Below are 26,476 nucleotides of genomic sequence, written 5' to 3' on the forward strand. Positions count from 1 at the left end.
AGGTTTCAATGACACTTTGTATTGCATAAAGATACTCTGATAAAAATCTGTCATTTGTGCTGAATATGTTATAATGAATAAATTCTATAATTAATGAATATATAATTAACAATCATATCAATAATATGATTCATTAATTCTAGCATTGAATTGTTGACAACATTTGCTGTGTTAAAGGCAATGTTATGTGGATGAAGTCACATATTGAAGCAATATTTGCTGTGATTACAATACTGCTTTTACCAAGTAAACTGTGACACAATTTTTTCTCACTTTTTTTTTCAAATGATCCTCACAGGAAATATTTTAATGTATTTTAAATATGACATCACCATGTCACACATGCTTTCACTTGTTCCAGAAAATCTTAATGAGATTTGATTTATTCTGAATCAAAGTTGATTACTGTTACAGTAAATGCCAACCACAAAAATATGGACTTAAACAAATTCCCAAATGCCCAACTCCAATCTGTGCCAAGGCAAAGAATGTGTTTGTAAAACATGCCCCTGCGAAGAAGCTGCTAGGGAGCCCAACGTACCCTACTCTACTTGATCTTCCTGACATATTAAAAAAGCTAACAATCAAAACCCTAGCATATCCACGACAAATGATACAAAAATAAGTTCTAGTTCTACTGCAGTGCCAAGGTCAGTCCCTAGAGGTCCAAAGACCTTGACCGTCGTCACAATATCATCACAATCCTTCCGTAGCTTCTGCAGTTATGCTGACCAAAATATCCAGAAACACACACACACACACATAACGTTACGTACACACACACGCACAAGTACGGTATACACTGTAAACCATAGCGCCGAAGCAGACTAAATTTACCAACACACACACATCATGGATCCTTTCGAAAACACCATCATCGTAATCGACAACCTCTTCGTCCCAAGAAGACACTAATTCATGCCGTCATGATCACTTTCAATGTGCTATCTAAGACACAATGATCAACAAATACCTCCAAACCAAACGGGGCATCTCAACATCTCAAGATTGGGTCTGACACATGTACAATTTCGGTAGCAATTTCCCGCGCTTAGGGTCAAGGGTCATGTACGAAGATTTCCCGCGCTTGGTGTCAAGGGTCAAATTCCGAGGGATGCAGATCAGAGAGAAGACGAGTTGTGTGGTAAGTTCAAGGAAACATCAAGTTCATCAGTACGAAATATTTAATCTCACTTTGAGTGTTCATTTGTGTTAATCTGAGGGATGAGGATTAGTGAGTCATTGATCATTCTGAATACTTAGAGTTAGACTCAGACACCTTGGAGATCTTATGATACAGGTATTGCAGGCTACATCGAATGACTAGGCTTGAACTAATAATGATAAGACTAGGCAAAATGATCACTGCAAAGGGATTGAGTACGCACCGTGAACGAATGAAGACCAAGACACAACTGGCAGACGCCTTCCAAGCATCAAGCAGTAACGTTACCAGGTACCAACTTCCCGGACACACCAGCCCCCCACCCCAGGCCACCCACGGAAAGATGACCTCATGACAGAAAAACACAGCCTGGAGTCCAGCCCTGCCAGCAGGATGGCGACTTCGGGAGCCAAAGCTAACAAGGCTGGACTTCAGGCTACGAGAAACAGATTTTTTTTATGCTCTTTGTATCTTTAACACAAGACTAAAATTAAATACTTGATGAAACGATACTGACAACATTGAGATATCAATCACCTTTATTGTTATCTTCAATCTCCACATAAAGCTGCAGTAAAAAAATCTCATAAGCAATTACATCATGATATTCAATTTTAGCTAGGTCTGCACTCTGCACACTGTATAATGTGCACAGCAAACTGAATCATTCATCAGCACAGCTAACCGCTCTAGTGGAAGATAAACGCCTATGTTTTCTTAGCTGTTCCAGACGCCTTATATACTCTTGTGGATCGTGGATTCCTGTTTGAGAATTATTGCTCTCACTACCCCAGCAGGTTTGATGCGGCTCTGTATCGGGCAGGTCCTGATCTTGGTTCATCTTAACTTTTCCGCACATCGATGACGTCATTGATAGAGCACGTAGACGACTGTGACTGACAGCTGCGGCAACAGATGACCGTGTCACCCTTCTTTCGTTATCACTTCTACCACTCTGAGAGTGCCTGTCACCCATAAACACATCGTCGTGCCCTTCAAAACCATTGTTCTTGTGACACCCACGCTCTATATCCTGAGCAGATGTTTTGAAACGCACGATATTTTGTGATCCCATCATTGTTTCTTGCAATCTCAATATTGTACCGTCTTTTTCTCTGTGTACATCTACCACATGGTAGCTAGCATGGAACGGATTTGGACTTGGTTGGGTGAAAGTATGTCGTCTGGTCGGTGACATGGCTCCACGCTCCGCAGTAAGAAGATCGAGCAGTTTTCTTTTCCTTGTATTCACCTGTCCGACGTCGGGAAGGATGTCCCCAGGAGTTGTTTCTATGGTGTGTCTACTCTCTTTATCCTCTTGTGCAGTTGTGTTTGGATCTACGACTGAAGTCGATGTTTTACTTGCTTTCCTTTGTTCCTTGCGACTTTTTGGTGCTTGGGAAATCAATGCCGTTCTCGTAACGTTAGGAGGTGCATCTTCTGTGTTTTTTGTTGCACGCTCACTCTCGACTTCTGGCACTAACACCCGGTCTCTGCTCGGGATAGATATTTCATAATCGTCCTGTGTTTGCGTACTGTTGTCCTTTTGCGATCGCTTCTTTGTTTTCTTCTTCCTTTTATTTTTCTTTTGTTTCCCAATGTTAACAGTGGTCGAATTTTCTTTTAGTTTGTCGAATTCGTAGTTGTTTACGTCTTCTGGAACAGCATTGATGTCAGTCTCCTTGTGCTGAGCGAGGTCGATGCCTCGCCTATCGTCTATCGGCACCGGTGATTGTTCCTTTGGTTGTAGTACACTGCTGTGCGTGACATCTGCAAGTTGTTCTTTTGACATGGAAGACAGCATTTTGTCTGGATTTTCGCCCGCAGGAACACACATGTACATCGACATTTGCTCGTCCATCTGAGATGTTCTGGTGTCAGCGTTGCCTTCATATTGTTCTTTTGTCGAGGAGGCACTTGCGTCTAAGATCGGTTGGTGGTACAGTACGTCGACAGTTTCGTCTCCTGTACAATCGGTCTTCTTCGCAAATGGCTGATCACGTTTTGGTGTTCTGCTATTTTTGCCCCCATGAAGTTGATCTACTGGAAGCCCGTCGGTTATTGGCTGGTAGTTGTGCACACTGACAGGTTGCTGCTTTGTTATTGGAACAGAGTGCCTCTGTACAAGAGGCGGTAGACTTTCTACAGATGTCTGTGGGAGCACATTTGGCCGCGCTGCTAGGTCAAGCGGGGCGATTTTATTGAAGACGGTCCAGATATCTACTTTTACTGGTAAATTTGCATTGTCTAAGGTCTTTCTTGTAGCTCTCTCCTCAGCTGAGTGGATATTTCCACTGATAGAGGCTTCTTGACGAACTTTAGAAGCAGTTGTGGTATTGCCACATGACACCGTCGCTTCTTGATAGTCGTCCTGATCACCAAAAGGCGTCGCGCTTCTTTTGGTTGTCTGTGATGAAACGGTGGGTTTGTTCTGGTCATTTTTCTGTTTCTGGGTTTGTTGAGCACTGGGAGGATGTTTTGACTCAAAGTCTAGTCTATTCACGTCTCTGTGGTAGCAGTAGTTGACAAGCCTGCTGATACCGATGCTGGCTCCAAATAGAATGAGAAGTAAGACCACAGCGCCGACTGCCTCGGGCAGCTCAAAGCCCGCGGCTGCTCCTGAGCGTACGGCCTGGGTTTGTGCTGTCACGTTTTGTGTGACGTTTGGCGTACCCGTATAACCATCAGTTGTGGTGACATTCTGGAATGAGGTCCCCGTGTTGTCTCGAGCTATGGATTCAAACAACAAGTACATGTGACCATATGTCGTAAAAAGTCATTGTGTTTGAGGTTATATAGGGCGGCAAGCAGTCAAAGCATAAGATCCACTAAGTATTAGTATCGTCAAAAGCACAAGAATGCCAGCTGTTTTCTATCGTTATGGACATATATTCAGGACATATATTACTGACTTAATTTAATTTTAAACAACTCCAGCAAGCAGGTGGTGTTTGGATAAAAAATGTAGCCATTTAAAAGTATTAAATCTGATCAGGAACATGCTTATGATTGCCATATCGTGTTACATCTAATTTGCCTGCGTAGCCATCTTTAGGCGTTGTCATGCGTATCACCTTTTGTTCTGTTTGGTATTGTTTCCAAGAACATGATTGCTCAACCAGGTGTTTATCGTTTAGGCCATTTCAACTGCATAAAATGTACACCTCATGTAAGATTATTCACCGACTCAGTAACATAAGCACGATGTGTGCCATTTTATATGTGCCATAGTATATGAAATATTAAACGATGTGCCTTCTTTAATCGACACAGAATATGGATATACACTGTACGAACCGTTCACAATTCGTAAGTTTGAATTCTTACCGTATGTCGTGATTCTACTCGCAAGATGCCCGTCTGGAGCTGGGATGAGCCCTTTTGTCAACAAACCCTACTTCCGATAATGTGTTTGCGGATGTGGTTAAATAGCAAGATATATGTGGGCATGCTTTCTGCGTGTTGTAGATACACAATTTTCCTGTAACTATGGGGTACTGAAAGATATATCTACATGTGCATACGAGTTATGTCGTGAGTACACGGTAACTTCCGATGGCGTATTCCTAACAGTTGGGAAACAATTCTATCACTCCGCCATTTGCATTATGGTAAGAAGGAAAACAAGTTCCCACCTGTCTGACCTGTGACTGAACACGCGGGTATGAGAAGGAACAGCAACGGTACCAATCCCAGAACATCGCTAGAGTTTGGCATCGACTCCAACACTTTCTTTAGAACGTGTTAATCGAAGTAAAACAACGCCTGTGTGCGTGCTACTGTGGGACAGACAGCTACACCATTCCGGATCTACATCTGATGCTACCCTACGTGGCGTGCTTCTTGTCGGTTTACTATTGTTTGTCCAGGTCTCCATGGATTAGGATATGTGTCGCCTCGGGCTCACCAAGAGGCTGGACTAGGGTATTCTGTCAGAAAGGGTTAAGTAAATAGACCATTCCAAGCAAGAGCTTTTATATAAGACTGTCCTTTTCAGTGTGTTTGTGACACCACCGTTTACATAAGTGATATACTGATATCAGAAGAGTCAAAATAATCGTTTAAAGAAAAAATACCTCAAACCATTTAATTTATTTAAGTAAGTGTTACAGGTAACGTAACTGTGCACTTGGAAGGGAAAAACAGGAGCTTATTATAAATATTTTATGATGCCGTAGACATAGATGACAGATATGTCGTCAGTAATCTGCTACGACTTATGAAGAACGTGTAACGTCGACATGTCTTTGATTATAACACTGTTCGCATATGATATAGACTATCCCGCGAAGGGGGGGGGGGTGAATTATTCTGCATCAATTTAACAATACCCATATCTCACGGTCTGCCTATTATTCAGTATTACCTTGCTAAATCAGTTACAGCCACAAGAAAATATCGTACAGAGCAACGATTTGTTGCCCGCTTTGCTTTCTACAAATGCCACCTAAATCCCCAAGTGAATATCTAAGTGCCACCTCTCTACTGTAAAATGAACTGTGGCCACCTGCTAGACCGGTGTGACAGCGACCGGGGGGCGAGATCACTAGCGTTTTCGCCCCCCTTTAGCGTTTTCGCCCCCCCCCCCAAGAGCAGCTGGTTACTACATATTACAGGTGCGCTATCTGGGACTATACTGCACCTGGGGAGTAACGTATATGGTGTGTTACCTGGGACCTATATGGCACCTTAGTACCGTACCGTAAGATGTCATACCTCGAAAGTCGGTACTATATATTGTTCGGTGCAAACATAACATTGAAATGACCAAGACATTTTTGCAGCTGAGATGGCATAAAAACAGTGCTACTGCGAACGTATAAATCAACACCGTCTATGGTACGGAATACGTCAGCTATATGTTTTCAATTTTTGTCACAGTGTTTTCTTTCTTGTGCTGGAAACATTTCCAAAGCACTAACTGAAACACACGTGAATAATAGTTTCTCATTATAAACACTATCTACGCGCAAGTTGATATAGCTGTTGCTAAATGCTACACAAACACGGGTAAATGCATCAGTTCCTAAATACTAGAAAAAACAGTCATTTTGGAGGTGAAGATATCCCTTGGCCAGGTGCATTACCAAAATGTGCGTTATTCTAATTAATACCTAATATTTGCATAATCAATAAAGACATTACATAGTTCTTTTGTGGTCACTTCATGGTAGAGACTTCATATTGGAGATATATAGGTTGCTTGAGGACAGGTGAATACAATGAAATACATCTTACGTCAAGACTCAGGTATATGCAATAATGGGAATACAAGGGACCCAACCCTCCTTGTCTGAAACAAGTTCAACTATCTTATTACCATGTAATTACGTTAATATTGATACTATGAATGGAGTTATGTATCAAACTCGTGTACTTATATCATTCTGAAACTGCATTTTGTGATTTATACCAATCAACTTCTAAAATGTCATGTAAACCCGTTTTTTTTGGGGGGGGGGCGAAATCGCTAAAGGGGGGCGAGGTAGGGGGGCGAGATCACTAGCCGGGGAGGGCGAGATCGCTAGTGATTTCGCCCCGGGGGGGCGAGATCGCTAGTGATTTCGCCCCCGGGGGGCGAGATCACGGGGGGGCGAGATCGCTGTCACACCGGTTTGACAGATCTTCTTGAATAGGACGACTCTTCTGGACTTACCTGGCTTAATGACCCCCATTGCACTAAAGATGGCGATCGCGTGGCGATCTCGCTGCGACCTGAACTCTATTTGTCTAACCATTGATTTCATGATTGAAATACCCTGCAAAATGTGAAGACGTGATTAAAAAAAACACAAAGCGTGAAAATCGTTTTTATCTATAAAATTCGATGAGCGATCTGTCAAATTTTAGGTCGCAGTGAGGTCACCGCCCTTGGGACCACCAGTTGTAGGTACTGGACATTTCCACAAAGGGGCCCGGCCGGACAGTTTGGGGGAACGGAAAGTGCGATATAAAAGACAAACACAAATCCGACCAAAATTAATTTAACAGTATGCCTTGTGCATATTCATTGGACTTCCGTTTCCATAAACAGACCGGCCGGGCCCCAGGTAGGAAATGTGACGTAGGCCTAAGGCGCATAGTGAGAAAAGTTGCACCGCCTGCGACGTCACTGATTCTTAATGGTTTTATATTTAGCTCATGTGCCATGGGGAGCGTATCGAATGTCGAATATGCACATATGCTTCATCATACGCGAGGCATTGTCAGCACCATTTGACTTCTTTCTTGGATTCCTGCGAAATGGCCGGCGTAAATATAGATGAAGTCACTCTTTTCATCAGTACTTGTCAGTTCCCTGGGACAAAGACCGGATGATAAATTGTTCCTTCTCAACACAATGGCTGTTCATATGTCTGCTGTCAGTTACGAGGAGAAGATATTAAAATACGAAAATGTTACATAAGTTATTGTCACTGTTAGAATTACGTTTATCCAAATTTGATGCTATTTACTACATTGTAGGCAAGCGCTGTCCGACAAATACTGACAATTGTAGCGGTGATTATCCTTTGTGAGATCGACCGTCTACCTACCCGTGTCTACAAACATAAATCACGTATTTTATTTCTTTTTCATGTCATGGTAAATCGCTTAGGCCATAAGCAGTGATAAATTCCGAAGATTCTCTGCCTGTCTTACCGTCCTGATTCGACACGTCGATGTGCAAGCTTATCTTTCTGCTGCACACCAATCGGCACAGATTGCTTTCTTGTCGGTGTCACATACAATGTTATGCATGAGGGTACGGTATAACACGAGATTGGTAATGGCATTGTCGTTGGAAATCAGCTGGCGACTTTGCAGGGTTCCGACTGGTTCGACAGGTGGCGCTTCATCAAGTTTTAACAAGACATGAACTAGCAGAATGTGTGGTAATGGACAGATACTGGTCATTTAGTATACAGCCTCTTAACAATTGTTCCCTGTACAAAAGGGAAGCAACTTTTAATAACTTGACTTTCTGGCATTACTGGCACACAAGCATACCTTTTATGTGAAAGCCCATTATCTCAGCTATCCAAGAAACGTTCGCCAAGAATCGTACGGCGCAAACTTCCGGGATGGCCAAAACAACATTTGACCTCTCGACCACAAATGGAAACACATGTGCTAGGACAAAAAAAGTATCAACTTTATAGCCCCTGATAACCACAAAAGCTTTTCGGCCATAGTCAGAAAGTAGAAACCCTCCCCTGTCACATCTACCTCAAAACTGCCAGGATTTCTACCCATTTCACCAGGGAAAAATCTTGAAGTTTTAGACCCTGGACCACCATCAATTTGCATGGCGAATGGCCGGCGGATCCCCAAATGGATTGATGTGTTTGATAGATATTGCAGCTTATTCACATTCTTTTCGAATGAATTGCCCAAATCACTCTTCTTCTTCTTATGAAGCACATATATTTACATACCGACTTGACCTGTGGGGCCAAAATGAGAGACAAAGTCACTGAGTCAGCTGCAGAAAAAAAGTCGAAGAATATCTTCTTCCCGTCCTTTCACGTACATTTGTAGTTACAAATGAATATTATGTATATCTATATATATGTATATAGTGCCTTACTTCACAAAGCACACTTGAATTTACAGACGTAATACTAGTACGTACTCCATTAGAATTTTTCGCTGTGGTGGGTATCCGTAGAGTGTGCATAGTGATTTAACGTGTCTAGGTATGAAAACAAATTATACGGTCTAGTAGCACTCAGTAATTGCGCTTAGCTTCACAAGTTATGGGTTAGTGCCACTTTGACCTTTTCTGCAATAGGTAATCAACGTCCATCTCAATATACAAAGTCATTGGTGACTAGTGACGGCAATGTGTAACACATGGTGCATGCATCTTCGCACGTATTGAGATCAGCATTATTGCCGTTCTCCAAATTGAACGGCCTTCTTGATGAGAATTGGTCCACTGCGAATTGCTTTACGCACACAGTCTAAGTAAGAATAAATGAACAAAGAAATGACAGAAGTATGATATATAGATATAGCAAGAGTTGCGATCTTATTTGGTCATACGTCTGTTTCGGAAATGCTCTGTCGTTTTCGAGATGATGCACTTGAAGTCTCCGTTTCTGAATCACTAAGTTCCGCAACGTCGTCGATCACAGTGCAGGGTAACGTTCGGTGTTCTGGGTCGTGCTTCACGTTACCGTTGTTTCGTGAGAGACTCTTCTCTTCACCACGCTTCAGACCGTTACCTTGACCATGTACTAACGGTCTGACGTGAGCTACCTGAGGTTCATTTGAATTCGATGATGCAGTACTTGACGTCACCTGAAAACTAGAATCTGCAGTACTTGTTTCTTGGTAGCCACTGTCTCGTTTATCGATACTAGCGCGACTTCGTGGGCGTCCTGAACGTTCACTGACAGTTGTGTATGGTTCGAAATCCTGGCTGTCCTGTTCACTCGTGGTACAACATCCAGAATCTAGGACACACGATCTATAGCGTCCATGGTAACGTTCATTGGATTTGTGTTCTTGTGCCCGTTCTTTTTGCGAACCTTTGCAGTTGTCTAGACTTGTACTTGTTGGGGAAAGCTCACCAGTAACGCCTAACGATGATCTATCCATCTGCTGCCCGGGCACGATATCGTCTTTGCACCCGACAACCCCTCTGTGCCGTCCTTCTTGTTGGTGCACGGCTCTTTCCACACTGCAAAGCGAGCCTCTTGATGGTCGTGTAAAAGACTCGGGAAGAATTGGACCATCTTTATCACAAATTTCGCGACCCTTCATAAGATTAATGCCATCGGGAGACTCCTCTCTTCTCTTTATGGGCACGTTTTGTTTTAGTATACTATCAGACCCCCCACCATCCTGTAACCGTTGCCCGGATTGTCTATAATCTTGACTATACTTGTCTGTAGTCTTGGGTAATGAGGCCATGGAAAGATGTTGACTATGCAAAAAGGACTCACTGTTTCTGTGTTTTTCTAGATGAGTACGCGTCGGGATCCCCTCATTTCCAATCATTGTTACCCCTTGTTTTCCCGTGCTAAACCTACGACTATACATGCCTCCCGTTCTTTCCAAGCTAAACGTATCGTAAGTACTTGAGACGGACGTCCGCGAACTGCTATCATCAGACGACGCTTTGGTTCCTTGGACCTTAGTGCTGATTTCTTGCCCATGAGTGATAGCTGCTGGCTCTGATGTAATCACCCTTTGATCCGACTCAAGGGCCAAACTGCTCTGTTGATGATTATCGCAGGTCCGTCTACATTCCCCATCTGAAGAAATCACCAGTTCATTAGCCTCGGGCCTGACCGATGGCTCCTGTTTCGCTCTCAGCTCTGAAGCAGTTATTCCCATTTTAGGACCACCTGTACAATTCTCATTATCTTTTGCCTCGTTAACACGGAGTTTGTAAATAGGGTCGGTCTTATCATCAGCCCAAGGATACGTCATAGTGGGCGAGTCCGGAGTTAGGTCAGCAACCTTTCTACCTGGTCGGCAAACGATGTTCAGCACGCAAGTATCAGAATTGGAATCTGAAGCATCAGTTGGTCGAACATTGCGTTGTTCCACTTGAAGTCGTTCAGATAATGAGAAACGTTGCAGAGCATAGTTAGTAGGGGAGTTATCGTCGGTACTGACAATGCTGGAATAGTTGTCAATATCCTGATAAGATACGTTTGAGCCGCTCTTTTGCCTCGATAAGTCCGTGCTGCTTTTCCTTGTCGGCCAAGTTGAATACATTGATTCGGACGAAGGTGTAGTGAAGGCAATGTCACTGGCATCTGAGGGACTCAGGTCCTTTGAATGACGCTTGTCATTGGTAGAATCAGTTGCATAGGAATGTATTGGTAGTGTTAGGGTCTGCCTCTTAGCCAATGACTTCTTTGTCTCTACATCAGTTGTCTCTTTATGTGAAGTGCTATTGTCATCCGGTGATGTATGTACAAGTGCAGGGTGAATAAATATATTTTGCCTCGACTCTAAATCTGTGCTCTCGTCTGACTCATATTGATGTGGTGGCTTTTTGATTGGTGGAGATGTTTTGATCGTGTCTTCTTCATCATCAAAACTTGGCTTTGAAATAGCCATCTGGCGAACTAACGGGCTTCTTCTTGTACCGTCTGAGGATTGCCGACTGGGTGTCCGCAGCTCGGAACTGCTCCCGGATTGACCGAGGGACGCACCTTGGCTCCTATAGATCGAACCTCCGTTATGTTCCTCGTCAAGCGGAGGTGAATTTTCAGACAGGATGTCCTCACTTTTTGATATAGTTATCGCGCTTGGACGTTCCAAAACTTGGACGTGAACTGTAGAAGGTCTTCGGACAACTTGAAGGGAATCGTCGGAGTCCATACACGAGTAGTAATCTAAATCCGACGACATGGACGCGTCCTCTACCTGGATAGGGCGAAAAAACGGTGTGTCGCTGTACTGCCGCTTGTCTACCATAGACTTATCCCTTACGTCAGGATGTTCGAGTCCATTTCCCACAGCTTCCTGACCCTGTTTTTCATGCTGTGTTCTATCCTCAGAGGTCTCCAGTGTGTCGTCTGTCCCTCCCCCCAACACACTCAACTCTTCCTCACTGCTTTCGTGGTCCTTTTCGTCGCCATGGACGTCGTCCCCCATGTCGGTGACAGCGTCTCTCCACGCGTACTCTCGGAACGCGAAGGCTAACGGGTACAGCGGGGTCCACAGCTTGGTATATGTCTCGGACACATCCGGAGATTCTTCGCTGGCTAGCCTCCAACCAACAACGGCATTGCCCGATCCAGCTATGCCGTCTTGAATAGCAGCGCCTCCTTCGGAATGTTTCTCAAGCACAAGTGTTTCACCATGAATCTCAGCACGGCATTCTCTCGCAGCATTTGGTGGAAGGCTGGGATATATCCCAACCGGAACGCTAGGCCGTCTTCCTGGATGGGGCAAATCTACACTACTCCCGGTCTCGTTATCCACGTGGTATTTTAAGTCGGAAGGCACACTGATGGTAGACATAACTCCGTCCGACATGAGTCTCTCCTCTCTACATCGCTTGTCTATCATGGAGACTCTGGAGTAAACAAGAGAGTTTTATTTGATAAAGACATCTAATTGGCATAATCATGGAAAAAATGGTTCTATATAGATTATTCCTTTATGAAGGTTAGACATCCAGGTATACAATATTCAAATACATGATCTACAACTGCATTAAAAGTTAGATCTCCGAGATTTAGTTCCGGAATTTTCGAGCGACATCCATCAACCGGTTTTTCCAGTTAGATGTACGTATTGAATTGTTTCTTTCAGTTCATTCAAGTGTCCCTGAAGAAAAGTGATGGATGTTACTGGAAATGTCCGGAAAGAAATCTCCGTTTTTTATCCAGTTGTAGAGATTAAATTGTATTTGAATGTATAGATGATTGGTAATAAAGTGACATCTTTCTAACCTCCTTTGTAGTCGTCTGGCTGTCGGCCCATCGTAGTCGTACTCTTGTCTTACTGCAGAGATCTCCACCTCTAACTGGTGCATGAGGTTTTTCCGCTTGTTGAAGTACCGGTTGACGCTTTTGCTAGAGAGATAAATATCGGAGTCATAATTAGCTTCCAGACGTATTAGATTTATTTGCCAGTACTGCAATAACGTGACTATTGTTAAATTATTCTCTTGACTGACTATAGACAGCTCTGTGCTATGCTTCAGCGTTATGTCAATTTCCAACGAACATATTTTAACATAGAATTAACATACTGTGTTATGAATACCAGAGCTTTTGTTTTGTGAAATTGTTATCGACTTCGTCAAAATTTGTCAAATACTTCTTCCAAAAATATACACTGTTTTGTCAGGATTTTGCACATTGCTTAAATGAGACTGAAAACGATACGATCGATGTTCCAGTGCCCATTTCATCAATGCGAAACATCCTGTAAACCATGCAGATATAGAGGACACATGTAATCCACCACTGCCGGACTAGAACCCTCTTCGGGAGACAGGTCCCGTGAGGCTGCTGATCGAGCTCGAGGGATGACATGACTCACAAGAGTGGCGGCATCAAGGTTAGTGAAGCCAGCGCGGGGGAATAAGCATAACGCGTGACATTAGTTGGACACAGCTTATTTCAGATCAGCTGGAATAGAATGGGAAATTATAAACACGAAAAAGGGAACGTAGGACCAAAATGGTTTGAACTCACAGCATGTTCGAAAAAAAACCTACCTCAACAGACAGCTCAATACCCCGATAAAGGCAAATAGGAGTATACTGATGAACGCTTTGCTGCCGGCCATGTTTCCTTCCGCTACTGATGACGCCGAGAGTGCAGGTGGAGTTAAGGTTGTGTCTGAAAAATATTAAGGCATAGAGATAGCATAAATGTACCACATAAACATTCATTCCTCTTACTATAACGGAACGTTTAGTCTTGCGAACGTTAATGTGTATGAAACATCCGAAAATTGACAACTTAACTGAATTTTTGCATGGGAGGCCAATGTCATCTTACATTCAGTATTCAGGATTATGCAGCTTGCACTAACAGCATGTTCTTCATCCTGACATAGTCCAAGTAATTGTCGCCATCAGCTCCTTAGTTATATATCTATTGACTTTCACGATGAGCAACAGTTAACTGAAGATCATCTCAGTAAGACCATCTCAGCTGTTGTTGCGTATCACCCCTGTTCATCGTTTCTGATCTATACACAATGTACCTTTTCCCAGTTTAAGTTGTATTTAAACCGTTGTATGGCACAGACATAGTTTCGTGTGTCCTTGATGAGGCCTCATGATGGAGGAATGCCGTATCGGCGAGATTAGTGGCTTTTATTCGACTGTGGACAGAATTACTTCGATTTCCGCCTGCTAGGTATATGATGCCCAGCCTTGATGGATGCAAATTGGTAAGCTGCCAGCGGGAATCTGTTCCACTCGACATGGTCTATCTTCAGTCGCCTGAGGAAGGAATAGATTGTTCCACGCAATTCTGCCCAGTTGCCAAAGGAGATGATAATCCTTTAAAGATGAGGACACAATAAGGAAGTTTCGAGCAAAGTATGTACTATATTCCAAGATGATAATCTAACATAAATGTTCTATGTTTAGCATTGGCATTTGTTTAAATGATATTATCTATCCCCTCTTTCAAAGACCGAACGGTAGGCTCATTGTTTGCTGTACATTGACTCTACTACATGAAGACCTTTAGTTCCATGATAATCTTAATGAAGAAAGGTGCGACAATATTAGCATAGGTCGCACATATCTGTAATTGGTATATCTGCATAGGCGCTATCCCCTTTCCATAACACTTTGGACCTGAGCCACTACGCGTATACGATAGGCGAGTGATTCGGTCGTTCGACCAGCTACTGGCGGGTGAAGTTCATTTGTCTGTAGCCCGAATAAATCACGTTTTATCGTCGGCCGACCAACTCCTATGGTAGCAAAACTCTCATGGCAAAGTTTTTCTCCCTATAATAGCCAGCGTAGTCAGTCTGGTAGATACTACCACAAAACCGCATGTTACCATGGTATTGCAGGCTGTCATGACCAGATTCCATAGTGAATATAGAGCTCCTATTGGACTGATTTTCACGGTAATAAAGAATCCTGAGCTCCTATTGGTAGTCCTGGGCAATGGGAATGGTTCTCTCCAGTTTGCATTATACGGCTGCTAGATCTCGGGGTCCTATGGAGTATGGTCCGCAGCACATGGGAAAAGAAGTCTAGGAAGACCGCCTCTCACATGCATGGATGTGCTCAAGAAGGACACTGGACTACAGCCGGAAAGCATGGAGAAATCCATGCAAGATTGAGACTCCAGGCCAGTCATGGTGGTTCGGTGGCAGAGGCGGAGAGGCACCCGACATATGTCAAGTCAAGTCAAGATCCCGGGGAGGAGCTGAGGCCCAATCAGTCCCTGGCGCCGAGAGATTTGTAACACAGGCTGAAACGTCTGAGTCTTAAACTAACCGGGGGAGGGGGGTGATCTCATCTGTGTCTGTATTCTCCCCACGTAACTCCCATGGAGAGGCACTATAAGATGATAAACTTTGCTTGCAGTACTTATCAGAATCTAGAAAGCTTCCCAAAGTATAAAGTGTCTGCAGGGTTGCCACCTTTTCTACAAGAACAAAGAAATGTTACATATTGTGCTGGAATTATTTTATATACATTTCTTCATGAGTATTTTTGAATCCAGACTAACGACCTCCCAGATATTTGTAGTAGTCGTTATTTTTGTTAACGTTTATCGTATAATTCATAGGCATAGTTTGATCTGATATAATTTTCACTACAAATGGAATACGCTTGTACGTGGGTGTCCATATTTTCATTATACATGATGATATGTGCATCATTATATCAATTTTTTTATTTATCAATTAGTACCTACTGGGAAAATGACCTAAATTACAGTTATCTCCGACAGCTCTAGTTGGCAGTTGCAGGTCCCGTTGAGCTTGAATACATGACAAATGCATATGCAATGTAAACGCAAATGTAATTGCAATAAAACTATACGTGTCCTGGCTTCAATGCGCGACAATTAGGCGTCAAGTAGGCGACAGCTAAAACTTAAATGGAGCAAAAAATATATCTCGTCATTTCCAAGGAATAAGCAGGCAACTGAGAATTCACGCAGTTCGAAAAACTCCCTTATGTTGCCCTTTGTACATAAAGCTCCGTGGAACGGAGACATTTATTAGCCCTTTTAACCGAGTGGAAAGATGTGTTTTGGTTTTTCGCTCACGTACTTAAAGGCTGCTCGGGTCACACGCTGTGCTTTCACACATATAAAGAGGTCATCTACGACATTTAAGAATTCCGCGCTGCTGCAATCATCCATCAAATCCCGCCAAGCAGGCCTACATAAAGACATAATCGCAACTGTGCAGGACGCAACCTTTTAAGCTTAAGTAGAAATAAAAGCTCCGCTTGAAGATTGTTGGCGTATGCAACTTTTCAAATACATTAGGCAGTACCTGGGGCGCAATGACGGAGAGAATGATGTAGCAACAATAACTGAACCAGAATGGTGAGGAGAATATAAACAAAGGAGTTGTAGGTGATGTATTTTCTGATGCACAGAGAAGGCAAGGCATACGATGGGACTTCCTGATCATTTCAGTCATCAGTATGGGGAAATTTGATACCACTAATCACTCAGACCGGTGTAGCGCCCAGTGTCACATAGCTTGAGTCGAGTTTCCTTGCTGCTTCAACAGCATGACATATTTCTAGAGAGAGAGGTTGCTAGCCCTTCCCCTTTAACGTGCTCTAGGCAAGTCCTCGGACCTCAATTTTATGTCCTTTCCCAAAGATGGGGGTAGCCCCAACCGAGATGCCATACGGTACGTAGCCGTAGGATTGAACTGGGCTCTCCCAGTGTCCAATGGATTGGAACCAGGAGCTCTGTGCTACCAGTTGAGTTACAGGGAACTGAATATCCCCCATATTTAGTACTGCTGATATGAAAAGATGAAAGTTGTTGTTGCGTGGTAGTTAAGCTCCCTCCCACACAGACTTACGGATGCAAATTTACTGATCGTTCAGCAGTGTTGTCACGGAGGGCGTGATCACGCACCAAATGTTTTATTTATCACGCGCTCTTAAAGCACCGCACGGGAAGATGACGGGAAATTCGTGCAATTAAGGCCTGAATCACGATTTTGGTTTGAGTGATGCCGTGACAAGTCTTCTGTGTCTGCCCAATGTAGCGCGCCGGGGGAGAGCGTCGTGGAAACCGGATTATTCAGACGGCCACAGTGCAATCTTCTCCAAGGCCATGCTCCGATTTGAAAGCATGGCTAGGGATTAGGACATTGAAACGAGACAAAGGGAAGAGAAATGACTTGATGACTTATCGGCACTGTTAGATAGAATTGGCCATTCCTCGGCCTACATCTACCCGTGGGCATTCTGGTAATGTATACGTCGAACCGGAGATGCAGCAGAGTAAGAAAAGTGTTTTACCATCAGGACAATTGACAGACCTTCCAAGAATACATATTACTTATTGAAGGGGAAAATCGCAGAATGTCAACTAAAACCTCTTCCTGGTTCGATAGCTCACAGTATACACTCGATAGAATCCTTAACCGTAAGACTTACTTAAACGTAAAACTTACTTAAACGTAAGACTTACTTAAACGTAAAACTTACTTAAACGTAAAACTTACTTAAACGTAAGACTTACTTTAACGTAAGACTTACTTTAACGTAAGACTTACTTAAACGTAAGCGTATTCGATTATTTGAAATAACTGTCACAAGATGTTGGTCCCTGGTTGGTCATCACAATGCATCTCATGAGACATAAGCCGTGCCGTTACTACACCGCTGGTGCTCGGTGGTGTGGAAAATGTCAAACTGATGGATTATAACAAACACACCTCGTCCTAGGCCAGGTGATGCCCCGTTGAAAATTTGTATATCCACAAATTTTGTAACTACATTGGTCTTCTACTTACAAATACGTGGTCAAATTTGCATCCCAGCTTTGAATTGAAGTTGAGCCAGAGTTAGTCTGCAACTAACTTTACAATGCGTGTATGAAATGCAATTGATGATGTCCTTTATTCAACCGAGATCTTGAAGACAGAAATCGTACCCCTTTCCAAACTGAACGATATCTTATGGATATAACAGTTAGATGCAAGTTCACACACACCAGTCAACTCCACATGGCTATCATTTAACAATACATGTAACGTTATGTGGACAACCGAAAGTCTTTGTGGATCAGTATTTTACCGACGTAATGTCATGACCTGGCCATGTTCAACTCATCAGAGGCTATATTGGTCGAGGCAAGCGCTACTCAATGCTGAGGTTACCGGAATGTACTTCCGCAGAGCCTTGATTGACACATGAGAAGAAACTTTAATTCGTGAAACTCTTAGATCAATTTCCGACTGCCAGGAAGACCGATAAAAGACGTCCTGGCTGAGCGATGTTGACCGGTGCTGACATCATGTAGGAAAGATATCGCCTATTGTAAAATCGTTAGTAACTACCACTCGTAAATCCATAATTCATTCTTCCAAAACGAACTCTTTCTTCAACGTCGATCAGCAGTGATTGACTTGAAAGGCTTCCATGGTAATGTTACACTGTTGGGGAAATTTGTAGGATTGAAATTGACCTGTCATACAGGGACGTCGGTTGCGGCGCTTACCGTTGGCAGTTGAAAGGATTGTGTCGAAATTTGCAACAAGTAAATGTCATGGTTACACAGATGGTATGGGAAGCGAGTCAGAGACAGGCCCTGTACTGACAGACCAGAAAAGGTTGATATTTTGCATTCTCTCGGCTGACGCCTATCTTAGTTAAACTTCTCACCAAGGTGGGCGGGCATGGCATTTGTTCCCGATCCCGCAAATTGTTCAGCGTATTTTATTTGAAGTTGAAATGAATGATAAAATCTACGGGAGCCCTTAGTCTACTTTCATAATTGCGCCAGATGCCATAATATCACTACATTGTAAGTACGTGTACATGCATTTGATGTGATTTAAAGGGATGTACCAATGCAGCATCAGTAATCCAGAGGTATGTACACTTCAGACGCCTAAGTGTTCAAGACAATCTCGAACAACATATTTTTGATGTGTAGGGATGATGGCACCCGGTGGAATTATAAGAGTTAATTATAATAAGATGTTTCTGCTTTTTAGACTGAGAGTAAGGATGTACATATGATATCCACGCACGGCTGCCTCAGGTATTACACCTTGTCATGAGTTACAGGAAACATCGCATGACCGCAGATAGCACCTTCGAACACCCCGAGAATAACTGGCATTAGCATTCTGCTAAAAACGACATCTTGCTGATGTCAGTTCCCTGTGGTATACGTAAACCACTTACTACTCCGGGAGATGTTCAAGCCAACATGTTAAATCACAAGTAATACGGCCTTCGAAAACGCTGAAGTAGATGCTCTCTAGATCGATCACAACCCAGCTGCGGGGGGTCTAATTTCTCAATTCCGGGCATAATAGACAAGTGAAGATATCCCTATGATACATAATTGTAAGGAGACGCCAAAGGTAAAGAAAGTAGGAGTTGAGAGCCACGGTGATCCATTGCGCTTGCCGCACAGACTGGTATTTGATTATGCAGTTGCGGTTGTCTTACGAGACGCACGTTGAAGTTTTCACTGGTACGACCATTTGTCATGTTGGTTTTCGGCTTGTCTTCGGGGTGCCCAGGGGAGAGGTATTACCATGTAGATAGATAGTGGTGCCATGTTTCTCCGCAACGATTACCGGTTCTGCAAACTGTGCATCGATTGAATCTGGCGGGAAGCGGTGCGGATTATTCGCCATTGAGTAGCTATCTGACAGTGACGGACTGAGTGTGCGGGCAACTATCATTGCCAACTGCACGCCTTGCCAGAGCTGCTGGATGCCCACCAGTTTTAGGTGTTTGTTCTTGCAGCAATTTCTCTTTTTTTTTTAGAGAAATGCTCACCTGGCATGGGTACAACCAATACTGCCATAATAGCCTTCTGTGATCAATAGCTACGTCGCCCGAATCCCTTTGGGAAGCAGACGGGGACGTGTATGTGTAAATCACTACTCCCAAATATTGGGCCCCAGATAACCGTCAGCTATTTTTGTTATATCACCATGCAATCATAGACTTGATTTCTGCGGGGAGAAAGGTAGAAAAAAACTGCTTACGACTGCTCATATGGCGTCAGTATTCTCTGTATGACTTTTCTGCATGCTCGTTTCCTTTGACAAAAGTTGACAAATTTGAAAATGACATACTCCCTAGTGACTAATAAAAGAAAAATATTGATTTACATCTAATATGCTCGGTTAGCCCACGGAATGCACTAAGATAATCGGTTTGTATGGTATGACCGCTTCTTCAAAAAAGCAAAGTACAGGTTGTCCATTAGGAAATGTTGCACGCAACTGTATAAAACTTGCGACACATTGAACCTACGTGTGCGATAGCTTTACAGCAAGGGCATTTATTAATTGTTTTTGACATAGTTGAAGGTATACCGGACGTAGTATTCAAAAATTTACATTAAATGTTGTTTTTTCAATAGGATCATGGCAGCTTTTGTCCTTTTAATATTGAATCGATAGTCGATAAGAATTCTGTGCTAAAACTAATAACGGTTGCTAATTTCTTTTGTAATTATAAATTCAAAATGCACTCAGATCTTTCTTTATTTTGTATTATACACGCTCATAATACGCTCACCACCAGTGATGTCTTCACCGCTAAGGACCGTGCGCTTCAGTACGAGTTTCATCAGAGCACACAGTTTAATACCACATAATGGCGCGGAATTGAAGGGGATGAAGACAGAATGTGAATGCAGTGATTCCTTTCACAGCTCATCGCCCGGGTGACGGCGCAGAGAAGCCGGGCTGTGACATGTACGGCTCGCCTTGATTGGATGGCAAAGGTTGTTCTTTGCTCGGCAGGAAGCTTGATCTTAAGCGTGCTGACCTGTGAAGAAGCTGAGAGATTGAAGAGTTCTCCGGAAAGAAACCCTGCCTAGAAGTGTGTCCTCTAAGAGCTTCCAAGGTGAATGGGTCCCTGTGGTGCCGCTGCGAAATTCTACACAATGTCGTACACGAAACGCCTTGGGAGAAGCATTGGAATAGTCAACACTTTTCCAGGGAATGTTGTCACAGAGGGCCACATGCATTGTGGCAATGACATTGGAATGTTCTTGGTTGCAGTTGACTCGATTTGGAATACATATCAACAGTAGATTTTTGGTTACCGTAAATTATGAAAAAATTATTATTCAACGTGTTTTATTAAGCTATCGTTCATGATTAACCGACATGCATGTATGAAGGGTAGATATATGTTGATGTATTGGCTTTGGCATGAAATCAAAATCTTCAGATGTTTATTAATCTTGTTTGGAGTATGATAACGCTTATCAGTAATACGTCAATATCCAAGCTAAGGTTCCCGGATGTATGAAAACTCACGTAGTTAAGAGGCCCAATCACAGGTGGTTTGTATAGAAACTGTTGCCTCGATATGATACAAACTGTTTGTCCAAACCTTGTATTCCACACGCACACTGTCTCCATTCAATGGTAGAATCTAATCAAAGGCCCGGCTTTGAAGATAACGAAATGAGGCGGTGAAATCCGATCACACACCACAAGGTGATGTTGTTATGTACGTGGTTAATGGGAACAATGGCTGGCCTTTCGGCTGACGCTGATGTCACTTTTCACGGGAGCGGCAATGCCAGCAATGCGCACTCATACACCGCGTCTTCCTGCACATTCCATCAATCACAATTTGTCGCACCTACAGCACAGATGTGATTTGGATTGCCTCTCAATTATTAAGCCCCATCATATGTACATAAGAGATTATATGCTACCTCTGTTCACACACACTGTCTATCTCAGAGTCTATTTCTATGTATGTCCTACACTTCAGTTATTGGTTAACAGCCTAAACTGCTTCTAAAGTTGAGTCACGTACAGTTAAATAATGTTTCTCCTGTAGCGTCTAACAAGTAATCCAGAAACAACTTGTGGTAAACCCCACTTGTAATTTTGTATTAATGCAACCCCACGAGGCCGTCATTAGAAAGTATAATTTCAATTGATCTTTCCGTGCAATGTACTAATTAGTTCCTAAAGCATATAGTTCCTAGATTTGTGTGAGGTTTCTCTAGAATAATTAGCATTTTGCAATGAAAAGCGTGGGTTTAGGAATGACATATATACGGATATCTAGGACGCGGTCATGTATGGAAACACCTTGCATTTGCTCACTAATGATGGCTTTTAAGATTAGAACATACTTCTGATATTCAGTGCGGATTGCAACCACCCTGACATAACGGGCCACAGCAAAACGTCACAGATGTTCTCCGAGCGCCTCTGAAAATTGCCCGGGTTATCCAGTTAGACACGTAATGTGTCGAGGTATACCTTATGCCAGGGGAACAGCAGTCCCACTGCTATTACACTGAGAAAGGCTTCCTTACAAAGTGTCCCGAGTTCTTCTGTGCCACAGTGAGACTCGTGGTCTCCAGAGGGAGTCGCTGATTCAATGTGAAGTCATGGTAGAGCGACATTTGGCAGCAGACGTATTCAGTCATATCCGGGGATGTGATGTCGTTCTGTTGGACGGTGTTTTCCATTTGGTTGGTGTACACGCTCTGAATCGCGATCTTCTCATTACCGAGCAATCTGTGGATCCATCCATCCATCTTTGTATCAAGGCACGATAGTTGCAGGGTACCCGAACAAGCAATTCTTGGAACACACGCCAGAACTTGTTAGAATACAGATCTGTTTCTCGCTGTGTTGCCATGGTAACTGGAACAATTTGTTGGTCAGTGACATGATGAGGTCATACAATGCTTCGAATTGATAAAACCTTTCAATATCCAAGTCGTCTTTTAACAAAGTTTTCTTGCTATTTGCGGCATTGTTGAACGCTTCTGGGCACCGGTACCGATAATAACGTTTCGTCTGTTTTATGTCTGCCTTGATAACGTACGCGACCAATAAGCAATGACCAGAAGTACAGGAATATTAGCAATAATTTAGCAACGCTTTTATCAACTTAACACAGAAACATTTCGGTTTACTAGATGGGTCGAAACAGAATTGCTCCCTCCTCCACCACCACCACACATGCATGTGACTCGCCACCCAGTATGATATATTCCACTTCAAAGGAGGAGGAAACGTACTTGCTATGAACGATAAAAGTAGCTGAATTTACACTGATACCCCACTATCAACTTCATCATCTCCAAAGCATGTCAAACGCTTACTTTTATCACTGCAGTACAAACCCGCATCTATCAGAATCTCCCTCATATGAATGCTGGGTTTGTGCCGAAGTAAGGTAAAACATTTCATGTTTCAAGTTCAGGGTACAGTTTTAGAATAGTGTTTTAGATAAGCAACGTTAAGCCTATTGGCAAACTCTCATGTGGCACGTCTACGTTTAGACACGCAAAAGCTTTTACGGCTGTTGTGTAATGGCGTTGTATGTTGTTGCATTATTAATGATCTATCGTTTTCGACTCTGCCATTCCAAAGGCCTTCTATCTGTTCGGCTCCTCCGTTAGCACACCGTTTATTATCCAAAAGTGATATCCAATTTTGTAAGCGTGTTTGAATAATCTGGTTGTAAATGTAATTCAGATGTCGGCATATGTCATTTGTGGGATAGACTCAGGCGGGCCCCGGGCCAAGTGTTGCCTGATAACTACGCGTCCTGCCTGCAAGATCGTGACGGGCTCATAGACGGGCACATGAGAGGCAGGATTTCATACATCAAACCTGAATTTTACGCTCCAAAGGCGGCTCTGGTGATAAAAGGGGAGGGGCGTTCCGACATTCACAGTGGTTCAAATCCTTTTCACAGCTTTCTAAGTGTTCTACCGCGTCGATGCTTATTGTACGCCATGTGAATCCTTAAAGGTGCGACGTTGCCTTTACCGGGCAAAGAGGCAAATTGTTTGAAAGAGACGTAGTTCCCAATCAACCTAAATGTGCCGACCTTGTATCCCCCCTTGATCCCTGTTGGTTGTACATTACTGCACTACATACATGGACCAAACGATTAAGCGGTGTATCACATCTTCACCTTACTCCCAGGTCGGCCGTTAGCTGTGGTAAACAGCGGCAACGGTCATCAATATTCAGCACATCTCCCGCGGGTCTCCGCGCCTCTCTTATCTCTTCGGCTACACGGTATCTTTTACTCCACTGGACCTGCCTCCGTTTGATGGAAGGTCTGTTTGTAAACCTTTGTACCTCCTTTTTATTACACCCATTGATAGGAGCATGTGGTGTGGGCGTGAAAGACACCTTGAGCTAGACAGATGGCGTATGGGTGTTGGTCCTGACAAACGGGTATATTTGGAAAAGTGATGATTCCGGGAGATACCCAGGCAGGTGGAACATCCTAGAATGTCCCAGCGGCCCAGACCAGCCTGCCCCGATCGATAATTACCCCGTACTGATTGCATTGTAATGAGAAGGATAATGAAAAGGCTTTACAGAGGTGGCCCAGATTCAGTTCACCGTTATGTGTAATCAGAGTGATCCCTTTATTGAATTAACAGCCTTGACGTGGACCAGATACACAAAGGACCAGGCATGCAGTGGTTTCGGAGTTGTCTAGTGCCGTGGTCTAAGGCGCGACATCGATATTATAATGTAATAAGTCACTGTGCCCTGGTATCGACTGTTGTAGTATATTTGATGAATGCTGTTTGGAAAACAAATAGCACAGGGGTGGAGAGATTGGATTTTTACTGACAGGATGACGACGTCGACCAAATCCTAACCAGTCATTGATCCAGGCGGGTCCATCATCTAAAAGGATGTGACCACACAGGGCACAGGGCAGAAATAGAACGCGCTTTAATCGACGGGAGAAGAGTATCGACGAGCTAGCTTATACTTTGTTTTAATTAGAAACACGGGACCAGATTCATCGATTGTCTTATATATGAAGTACCCAAAGGCACTGAGACGTCAGAGCCGACGTAGCGGATGGTGATTGGAATGGACAAAGCAGCAGATGACCTAGAAACTCTTCCCGAGAATGCTTAGATTGAGACTCATGGCCCCTAATTATGAGCTGCCCGTTTTAGGTATGGTGGCACATAGAGCGAGGCTTTGGCGAAAGCTGAGATGTGATTTGCTGTTTGTTTTATCTGACTGTTTAAGCACTCTTCCCGTCTTATGTTTGCCACGTTAAAAGTACTATTACTGATAGCAGGTGCCTGACTGTGTAATAAATGGCGTGGTCGATAACCTGAACAGTTAATATACGGGTCAATGTGACAGACTAAACGCCCACATTACAGGACTAAATGCCACCTTATCAGACATGCCAGGCAGCGAGATAACATTATAGCAAGAACTTAAGAGACTGAATGTTTAACGGAGATATGGGGAGCAATATCTCATCGCCTTTTGCGACTATCTTAAGGCAGCCCCTTCCACCATTACAGATCTGTCAAGATGCTTTGCCATAACCGTGTCCGCAATGATGTTCTTTATGCTCAATACTTGGAACGTCTGTTGCCATTTTCACAGATATAATTTGACAGACGATAGTGTTACGTTTTCGCCCACCTACCGTTAATGGTCTCCTGTACTGTTGAATCCTCCATCGTGAGAGATTCAAAGATTGGTGGAGCGTGGACACCAAACTGCAAGCCGATCCCCTACGAGACCCTCCGAGACTGCTGTGTGCCGGTCCGCAGCATGTGTCGGGGCGGAGGCGTGGACGTGAAGGAGGAGCTCGGTGTTGTAACCACGACCTCCGATCATCCTATCTCAGGTCCGATCAATGGAATGTGACCACCCGAAATGTAAAAATCACACTGCAGCTCAGCCTTGCAAAGCTGCTCTCCATCGATTATTCCCAGCAGAAATTCTCCGCAACAACTCTCCGTTTGGTGCAGAGATGAGTTCTTTAACGCGGAAAAGCAGCTGGCACTGCGTCTAACACCCGACAGCGAACCTCACACAAAGCACATCCCCGTGGAGCAATCACAATCCGCTCGACTCGAGCTTGGACTGGTAATGAGGAGAAAATGGGCGCAGAAAGCAGCATGATCAGGCGCCGCGCTGCTCAAACAAAGTGCCAGGCAAGCTCCTGCCGCATGCCTGCACCCACGGATTGATGTCCTCTTCTGAAGGGCCTTTCATGTGTCCGTATCTCAGGACGCCTTGCGCACACACAAAAGTCATAACGACCTGGCTATCTAAACCCTTTGCTGGTTAGGTAAGTATGGTAATCGCGCCCGGCGTCGCGTACCTTCTACGGAGAGTGCGTTCTTTGGCGCCTGTTCCCTGCGCTCCCGTCGGATCAATGCCGCATCAAATATTCAGTTTGCTTTCTTGTCCCTACACCTCGGGCAATGTCGGCCTGCTTTCAGGTCCTTCATCTTAGAATCCGATTTAGGCAGGCAATGGCGTCTCAGAGATGGACACGATCCATCGCGAAGGCCCAGGTTAAGAATCAGAGCGTTTCAGCACAAGTAGGTACTGTGGCGGTGAAGAACGCCTCACGTACGTAGAACAGCGACTTCTGGGAAATGGTGATAGCCAATTTACGACATATTTTGAAAAGCCAGAAATAGACAGCGGCGCCGACAGAGGCTATTTTTAGTGATGTTTTACAAGCATCTGGGTGATGAAAGTAAATCCCTACATCCCAGCCACGAGAGACCCGTCACAATCTCCAGAAAGTCAGGTCACGTTAATATTATGATGTGATTATAATTTAAAAAGAAAAACGACATCCTGCCAAAAGGATCTCTTGCCAAATAGATATGTAGTTGCAAATTGCCTGCAGTA

At 43.6% G+C, this 26,476-nt stretch overlaps 2 protein-coding genes and 1 long non-coding RNA gene across 3 annotated transcripts; 1 reads left to right on the forward strand and 2 right to left on the reverse strand.

The window, feature by feature from the left end:
• The first annotated feature begins 1,044 nt into the window (after positions 1–1,044).
• On the forward strand, positions 1,045–14,230 carry LOC118417673. Its single transcript, XR_004831380.1, has 3 exons — positions 1,045–1,144; positions 13,064–13,183; positions 13,993–14,230. It is a non-coding gene; the product is annotated as an uncharacterized LOC118417673 (long non-coding RNA).
• Positions 1,670–5,271, reverse strand: LOC118417665. The gene is made up of 2 exons (XM_035823305.1): positions 4,801–5,271; positions 1,670–3,895 (listed from the first exon to the last, which is right to left on the reverse strand). The coding sequence occupies exons 1-2, from the start codon at positions 4,880–4,882 to the stop codon at positions 1,830–1,832; spliced, it is 2,148 nt and encodes a 715-aa protein (XP_035679198.1). The 5' UTR covers positions 4,883–5,271; the 3' UTR covers positions 1,670–1,829.
• LOC118417663 lies at positions 8,537–26,117 on the reverse strand. Its single transcript, XM_035823303.1, has 4 exons — positions 25,251–26,117; positions 13,344–13,467; positions 12,571–12,693; positions 8,537–12,191 (listed from the first exon to the last, which is right to left on the reverse strand). Exons 1-4 carry the CDS (start codon positions 25,282–25,284, stop codon positions 9,188–9,190), a joined length of 3,285 nt encoding a protein of 1,094 aa, XP_035679196.1. The 5' UTR covers positions 25,285–26,117; the 3' UTR covers positions 8,537–9,187.
• Between the last annotated feature and the right edge of the window lie 359 nt (positions 26,118–26,476).

The sequence above is a fragment of the Branchiostoma floridae genome, chromosome 6 (genome assembly GCF_000003815.2).
Source record: "Branchiostoma floridae strain S238N-H82 chromosome 6, Bfl_VNyyK, whole genome shotgun sequence".
Lineage (NCBI taxonomy): Eukaryota > Metazoa > Chordata > Leptocardii > Amphioxiformes > Branchiostomatidae > Branchiostoma > Branchiostoma floridae.